The sequence below is a fragment of the Mustela lutreola genome, chromosome 6 (genome assembly GCF_030435805.1).
Source record: "Mustela lutreola isolate mMusLut2 chromosome 6, mMusLut2.pri, whole genome shotgun sequence".
Taxonomy (NCBI): domain Eukaryota; kingdom Metazoa; phylum Chordata; class Mammalia; order Carnivora; family Mustelidae; genus Mustela; species Mustela lutreola.
Window position 1 is genome coordinate 103744077 of NC_081295.1, and position 8996 is coordinate 103753072.

Here is an 8996-nt window from a genome sequence, read left to right on the forward strand (position 1 = left end):
TCACTGTGTGTCAGTTTCTTCATTTTAAAAACTTGGAATACTAGTATACCTGTCTTACTAGAATAATTTGGTACATGGTAAACTGTACATGTATTGGTTGCTGCTGCTGCTGTTGTGATTTTAATCATCATCATTACTATTATTCACTGTTCTCTGCATCTAAGGCCTGTTCTGGAGAATGGCTACTTAGAGGTATCTTCACTCAATCCACTAAAAAAGAAAAAAGACCATCATTATGTGGGTGGTTGCCATTGCAAAACCATCTTTCTATAAATGTCAGTGATTTGCCTAAGAGTTTCTTCAGATAATAGCAGTCATCATATACTTAATCTTATAAATAGTAAAACATATTGTTGCCAGTTTAAAGAACAGGGTAAAAGAGAAGACTCTAATCATAACAAGTCTTCTAAACCTTGAGTAGTTTGCCTCCAGATTCATAATCTTAAAATGATGGGGCACGATTCATGTGTAAGTATTCTAATTCCTATTACTGAATTCTTTCTTATTCTACTGTAATTACCTCTCAAAGAGAGTGAAATTAAGGCAGACAAAATTCCCACAAATATTAATTTATTTCTTCATATAGCTTTCAGTTATTATCTAATGTTCTTTCATTTCAACCTGAGGATTCATTTAGCATTTCTTAAAAGGCAAGACTAGTAGCAGACTCTCCCTTACTTTTGTTTATCTGGGGAGGTCTTCATTTCTCCATTCTTGAAGACTGATTTTGCTGGACGTAGAGTTCTTGATTTATAAGGGTTTTTTTCAGCTCTTTAACTATGTCAACTCACTGCCTTCTGGCGTCTGTGGTTTGATGAAAAATAAGCTATTAATCTTTCTGAGAATCTCTTACACATGATGAGTTGCTTCTCTCTTGCTGCTTGTGTTATTTTTGGCTTTTGATGCTTTGACTGTAATGTGTCTCAGCATGGATCACTTTCAGTTTCATCCTGGAGTTTGTTGAGCTTCTAAGATGTGTAGATTCATATCTTTCATCAAATTTGGGACATTTATTGGCCATTATCTCTTAAAATATTCATTCTGTCCCTTTCTTCTTCTTCTGGACTCCCATAATGCATATCTTATTGCATTTGATAGTGCTCCACCAGTCCTTTAACTTCTGCTTGCTTTTTTCCATTTTTCTTTCTTATCTTCAAACTGGATAACTTGTCCTGTCTTCAAGTTTTCTGCTTGCTTTTTTCCATTTTTCTTTCTTATCTTCAAACTGGATAACTTGTCCTGTCTTCAAGTTTGCTGATTCTTTCTTCTGTTTGTTTAAATTTGCTAAACTCCTGTAATGAATTCTTGATTTTAGTTGCACTTTTCAGCTCCAGAATTTCTATTTGGTGGCTTTTCATAATTTCTGTCTCTTTATTGATATTCTCATTTTGTTCACACATTGTTTTCCTGGTTTCTTTTAGTTCTTTGTCTGTGGTTTACTTTAGCTCTTAGAACATATTTTAAATATATATATATATATATATATATATATATATATATATATATACACACACACACACACACACACACACACACACACATACACAGCCTGGGTGGCTCAATGGATTAAAGCCTCTGCCTTTGGCTCAGGTCATGATCCCAGAGTCCCATGATCAAGCCCTTCATCAGGCTCTCTACTCAGCAGGGAGCCTGCTTCCCTTCCCCTCTGCCTGCCTCTCTGCCTACTTGTGATCTCTGTCAAATAAATAAATAAATAAATCTTTATAAATAAATAAAATAAATAAATATATAAATAAAATCTTTTTTTTTTTTTTAAAGGATTTTTTTTTAAACAGTTGGTTTAAAGTCTTAGTCTAGTAAGTCCAATGTCTAGGTTTTCTCAGGGACAGTTTAACTCATTTTTTTCCCCTTTAAATGGGCCATATGTTCCTGTTTCTTTGTATTCTTTGTGCTTTGTTGTTGAAAACTGGGTATGCAAATACTGTAGTACCTCTGGAAATCATATCTCTCTCTTCCCCAGACTGCGGTTCTGTTGAAGGCTACAGTCGTCCATTTACTTTTCCAAACTATAGTTGACCTTTAAACAGCATGGGGTTGGGACACTGACGCACCCACAGTAATTAAAAACTTAATTACTAATAGCCCACTATTGACTGGAAGCCTCCAATAACAAATTATTTATTAATACATATTTTGTAGGGGCCCCTGGGTGGCTCAGCTGATTAAGTGTCCAACTCTTGATTTTGGCTCAGGTCATGAGCTTAGGGTTCTGGGATTGAGCCCTGCATTGGGCTCTACACTCAGCTCAGAGTGTGTTTGGATTTCTCTTCCTCTGCCCTTCCCCAGTTCACACATGCTCACTCTTTCTCTCTCTAAAAATAAACAGTAAATAAAACAAAAAATAGTCAATACATGGGCATTTAGGTGGCTCAGTTGGTTAAGTGTCTGCCTGCAGCTCAGCTCATGATCTTGAGGTCCTGGAATTGAGCTCCACTGCAGGCTCTCTGCTTAGGGGACAGTCTGCTTCTCCTTCTTTCTCTGCCCCTCCCCCTACTTGTGCATGCGCTTGCGCTCTCTCTCTCTCTCTCTCAAATTATTCTTTTAAAAAATAGTCAATACATATTTTGTATGTTATATGTGTTATATACTGTATTCTTACAATAAAATAATCTACAGATAAAAATATTAAGAAAACCATAAGGAAGAGAAAATACATTAAATTTAAAGGTTTAAATTTATACATTTATAAACATTTAAAGGTGTAAATTTCCCTCTAAGCCAGGGTCAACAGGCTTTTCCTGTAAAACTGGGTAGTAAGTATTTTAAACTTTGTAGTTCACATTGTCTCTGTTACAGTTACTCAGCTTAAACTTACAGTATGAAAACACCTATACATAACACAAAAACAAATGCTTGTGGATATGTCCAATAAAATTTTATTTACAAAAATTGTCTTTGGCCTGGGTTTGGCCCACAGACAACTTTGTCAGTCCTCTACTTTTACCATGTTCCATGACTTTTCACATCTTGTATTTTTGCTGTTTGAAATTGAAAGATATTTCAATTTGAAATATTTTAATTTTCCTTGGATTTTCTTCTTTCACCTGTTGGCTCTTTAGGAGTATATTGTGTAGTTTCCAAATATTTGAATGTCTTACTATTCATTTCTAATTTTATCCTGTTATGGTAAGAGAATATACTCTGTAAAACTTTAATCTTTTTAAATTTATTGAGATTTTTATCAGCCAACATGTCGCGTGTCTTGGTAAAAATTACATATGCACTTGAAAAGAATGTGTTTTCTGTGTTTATTGTGTAGAATACTTTATAAATGTCAATTAGGCCAAGGTGGTTGATATCAAATCTTTATCTGTACTCATTTATTTTAATCTAGTTGATCTATCAGGTATTGCAGTAGGGATAATGAATTCTTCATCAGTGATTGTAGATTACGTTTCTCTTTAATTCTGTTTATACTTTTATATTTTGAAGTTCTGTTTTTAATTGGAAAATTCTGTTTTGTATTTCTGATGTGTCTTCCTAATTGACACTTTTATCATTATGAAATGTTATCTCTGGTAACACCTTTAATCATGAAAATATTTTTAAAGATTTTTATTTATTTTTGAGAGAGAGTAAGCATATGGGTGGAGGTAAGAGGCATTGAGAGAGGGAGAGGTACATTTTTTATAGACACCATGAAGTTTGATCTTACTTTTTGACTTACTGTAACAATCTCTACTTTTAAAGAATGGATTATTTAGTGTCTTAATATTTAATGTAATTTCGTACATGGTGGAATTCTTGTCTGCTATTTTGTTTTCTCTTTGTCCCCTCTTTTATCTTTTAGTTCCTACTTTTGTACCTTCTTTTGGATTATTATAGTACTATATTTTACTGTATTGTGTGTATTTAGTTTTTACTATCTTATTTGTTTGTGTATTTATTATTCTTTAAGAGTGAAAGAGAAGGAGAGAACACAAGCAGGAGTAGCAGCAGAGGGAAAAGTAGGCTCTGTGCTGAGCAAGGAGCCTAACATGGGTTCAATCCCAGGACCCCTGGGATCATGACCTGAGCCGAAGGCAGATGCTTAACCTACTGAGCCACTATGCATCCCCGTTTTTATTTTTAATAGGTCTATGGGCTTTTAGCCCTTTGTATTAATTTTTATGGTTGCTCTAGATTACAGTGTATAGTTTTTGCTTTTTATAGTGTATTGAGTGCTACTATACTCCACTTTATCTAAAATGTAGGAACCTTCCGGGACACCTGGGTGGCTCAGTCGGTTAAGCCATTGCCTTCGGCTCAGGTTGTGGTCCCACAGTTCTGGGATCAAGTCCCGCATTGGGCTCCTTGTCCAGCGGGGAACCTGCTTCTCTCTGTGACTATGCCTGCCACTCTGCCTGCTTGTGCTCTCTCTCTGACAAATAAATAAACAAAATCTTAAAAAAAAAAAAAATGTAGAAACCTTCTAATACCATAGGTTAGTTTTGTCCTGCCCCCAAGTCTCTCCACTATAGTTGCCATTTGTATTACATCTACAGGTATTATAAATTCTGACTCAGCCAGCCACGCACCCCTGTTTACACAATTTTAGAAATTTCCAACCATTATTTCTTAACAGTTTTCTGTCCCCACTTGGTCTCTCTTCTTTTTTGACTCCAGTTATACATATGTTAGGTCTCTTAAATTTATCCAGAGGTTTGTTCATTTTCTTCCAATCTTTTTTCTCTGTTATTATTTTTTTAAGGTTCATCTATTTGGGAGAGAGAGCACAAATGGAGCAAGGGCAGAGGGACAAGCAGACTCCCCACTGAGCATGGATCCCCATGCAGGGCTCCATCACAGGACCCTGAGATCAGGACTTGAGCCAAAATCAGACTAAACCAACTGAGCCACCCAGGCGCCCCCTTGTTCATTAATTTCTGTTGTTCAGCCATCAAGTTTACTAATTTTTTTTTCCCCTTCCTTCTCCATTGTTAAGCTGAGTGAATTTTCCAGTTCAAATATATTTCTCAGTTCTAGAATTTTCTTTTCTTTTTTTTTTTTTTAAGATTTTATTTATTTATTTGACAGAGATCACAAGTAGGCAGAGAGGCAGGCAGAGAGAGAGAGAGAGAGAGAGAGAGAGAAGGAAGCAGGCTTCCTGCGGAGCAGAGAGCCCGATGCGGGGCTCAATCCCAGGACCCTGAGATCATGACCTGAGCCGAAGGCAGCAGCCCAAATCACTGAGCCACCCAGGCGCCCCTCAGTTCTAGAATTTTCATTGAGTTGGGGGTTTTTTTGTTGTTTTTTGGGGTTTTTAAATTTTTTAATTTTTTTCATTGAGTTGTTTTTTAAAAAACAGATTGATTTCTCTGTTGAGATTTCTAATCCATTCATCCTTAAATCTATGAGGGTCATTTTCCCTCTCCTAGCTTTTAGTTATTAATAGACAATTGTATGCACTCCTTGGCTTATAGATATACCACTCTAATCTCTGCCTCCATCATCATGCCTCCATATTCTTCTTCTACCTGTGTGTCTTACATGGCATTTCTTTCTTATAGGGACACCAGTTGTGTTGGATTAGGGCTCAACCTAGTGACCTCATCTTAAATGGATTACACCTGCAAAGACCCTCTTTTCAGATTAGATCACATTCATAGGTACTAGGGATTTGGACATATGTTTTGGGGGGAACATAATTCAACCATAACAACCAGTACCTTAGAAGTATCCCCCTCACTCCCTCTTCCAGTTACTTCCCCTACACTCCTTCCCAGTTGTCAGTGACCACTATCATGTCTTGAAATACTAGTTTAATAGTGCTTGATTTTGAACTTTATTTAAATTGAATCATACAGACTTATCACTGTCCAGAAGAATTTTCTGTCATGATGAAAATAATTCTGTATCTGTACCTGGTTGCTAATAGTCATGTATAACTTAAGCACTGAATGTGGCTTAACTGGAAAACTAAATCTTGAATCTTAATTTTTATTGATTTAAATATAAATAGCCACATAGAGTCAGTATCTATCATATTGGAAAGCACGAGCATGGTCTGTATTCTTTTATGTCTGGATGCCTTTTTTTTTTTTTTTTTTTTCTTTTTAAGATTTATTTATTTGAGAGATACCAAGAGAGACAGTTCCAGGCAGACTCCATGCTGAGCATGGAGCCCAACACGGGGCTCCGTCTTGAGGCCCTGAGATCATGACCTGAGCTGAAACCAAGAGTTGGACACTTAACCAACTGTGCCACTCAGACACCCCCTAGATGCCTTTTAAACATTGTTTTATAGATTCATCCAGATGTTAGCATGTAGCTTTGGTTTCTTCATTTCTAGTACCTACACAATTCTATTCTAAATTCTATTTAGATATTTGCTTTTTAATTTTTGGCTATTGTAGATAATGCTACTGTGAACATTCTCATACATATCTCTTAATGAACATATATGCATATTTCTGGGAATATATACCTAGGAGTGGGTTTACTCATGTTCAGGTTTAGTAGGTAATGCCAAATTGTTTTTCCAAAATGGTTTTGCCAGGTTTTTTTCTTGGTCCCAGTAGTATATGTGAGTTCCTATTGATTTACATTTTCACCAGTCATTTAAATTAGTCTTTTAATTTTAGCTAGTGATGGGTATATACGGTTATTTTTATGTGTGTGGTTTTAATTTTTGTTTTTCTGATGAAAAAGGCTTATTGACCATTATGTCTGTGCCTTTTCAAAATTCTTAACAGTTTCTTTTGGATTTTTTTCTTTTAAGATTTTATTTATTTATTTGAAAGAGAGACAATGAGAGAGAGGATGAGCTAGGAGAAGGTCAGAGGGAGAAGCAGACTCCCCACGGAGCTGGGAGCCCAATGCGGGACTCGATCCCGGGACTCCAGGATCGGACCTGAGCTGAAGGCAGTTGTCCAATGAACTGAGCCACCCAGGCGCCCCTCTTTTGGATTTCTTTAACTGATTTTTGGGGGTTGAAAATTTTTTAGTTCTTTCAGGGTACAAGTTCGTGTATTGCAGATATTTTTTCCCACTGTATGTCTTGCCTTTTTACTCATTTAATGGTGTCTTTTAATGGATAAAAGTAATTTTAATAGATTCCAAATTACCATAGTTTTCCATAATATTTTTTAAAATTCTGCTTAATAAATATTTCCCTACACTAAGATCATAAAGCTATTCCCTTGTATTATCTTCTAGAAACTGGTACCACAGCCTTAATTATTATAACTTTATAAATAAGTTTTCATATTTTTTACAAGTCTTATCATCTTGTTTTTCTTTGCTTAGAGCATCTTGGCTTTTCTTTGTGTTTCCTCATCCCTAGAATTCATCTTAGGGCAACTCCCTGACCTAGAATCTAGCTTTAATTTAACATACAGTGTATACTAGCCTGTAGTATTTTAAATTACAGAAACATAACACAGTATCCCAGCTGAGAGGAAGGTATAGCTGCATCTTAGAGAGATCACTGGTACCCGTGAACCAAGGAGCCTCTGAGAGACTTTGGACTGGATGGGATGAAATAAATCTGGTGTGAGAAGCTGGTGAAGGCCAGGAAATGGAGAAACCACTTGTAAACCCAAGAATGTCATTCTTGTTTACTATTGTATTCCTTTGCCTGGTATACAGTGGGCATGCGATAAATATTTGTTAAATGAATGATATATTATATGCTTCTCAAGACATTATATAGCTATGAGTTTCACTCTTTACCTGAGATACTAGAAAGCTTAAAAAAACTTTTTAATGCCTGTGAGATTTTGGCATTTCATGCTTTTGACTCTCTATTTCTATTTTAAGCCTTATATGCATTGCCTTAAGTGATTGTCAGTGATATCAAAAGTTTTTTGACTGTTGTCCCTAACTGGAAATAACTTGCAAGTTCTTTAGTAAGCTCATATTATAATTCAATCTGAGGTTATATCCAGATTCTCATTATTTTGAAACACTCAAATTTTATAAGAAACTGCCAAGTCATCCTAGGTTTCTCAACTTTGTATTTCCTTCCTTTTGGAAAGACAGATGTAGTTGATGAGATTTACATAAAGCATGTTTATTAGTTTTCTGCCCTAAATATTAAAATTCTCTGTTTTGTTAATGCAGATGTGGAATTAGAAGAAGCTATTAGAAGAAGTCTTGAGGAAATGTAATTGTAAAGTTATTACCACACAACATCAAGTGGCCTTGAAGAAACTCAGGATAATCAATTCTTGAGTTTGTTTTCTAAAGGAGACCAGAAATCTGTCGGTACAAATGTATTTGGAAACATGTTTTTTTTGCTTTTGCATCTGATATTTGCTTTGTATTTTTGTGCTATTTGGCAAATTGTACAGAAGAATAGAATACATGTTAATGCAGATACAAATCATGTATTCTAATATAGTTATCACAGTTTTCCAGTTAACTCTGAATTTATATATTTAGGTTAAAAGAACTAAAAAAATAGAGAGGCTCTTGACTATTGTTTATATGTTTCCCAAATAGCATTAGTTGTTTAATTTTATTTGTACTGTAACAGATGATTCTAGTTTATTTTTTTAGGAGTGAAAATGAATATAAATAAAGCTGTCATAGCTCAGTTTTTCTGTAAATTCTATTTCTTATGTGGCACTAATATAGAATACCTTTGAGATCTTTGTTTATGATTATTAGAAGAGATTAATGGAAACTGATCATGGAAACAGATTAAAAACTTTTAATGGGCAATGTTCTTTGTAGGTTTCACTCAGCTGTATTATCCTGCTGTAACTGGAGTACCACATTGCTATAATTAAAAACAAAACAAAAAACCCTAATTTCTTTGAAATTATTGAAACCTTTTCCATTCCTTTTACCTGCTTAGACTTTCATGTGACTTGTATTATCTATAGTTTAAAGGGAATGATGTAAAAATATTTCCATAGAATTAAATGTATTTTTAATAACAGTCCTTTTTTATATATATTTGTGTAAACATAATATTCTTCCAAAAAATAATGTTGATGGTCTACTCAGGAGTAATCTTCCTTAACCTTTAAAATTTTTATTTCATTTGA

At 34.9% G+C, this 8996-nt stretch overlaps 1 protein-coding gene across 6 annotated transcripts in view; it reads left to right on the top strand.

Annotated features, from left to right (window-relative positions):
* ZNF451 (zinc finger protein 451) overlaps positions 1-8756 on the top strand; it is a 138410-nt gene extending 129654 nt beyond the window's left edge. For 5 of the 6 annotated variants that reach the window (XR_009354765.1, XM_059178328.1, XM_059178326.1 and 2 more), the window contains one exon: positions 8065-8756. Coding sequence is in view for 5 of the 6 variants with exons in the window: in XM_059178328.1 (XP_059034311.1) it covers positions 8065-8111 (47 nt within the window). In the remaining variant the exon portion in view is untranslated. The other variant, XM_059178330.1, reaches the window with a different exon arrangement.
* The last annotated feature ends 240 nt before the right edge of the window (positions 8757-8996 follow it).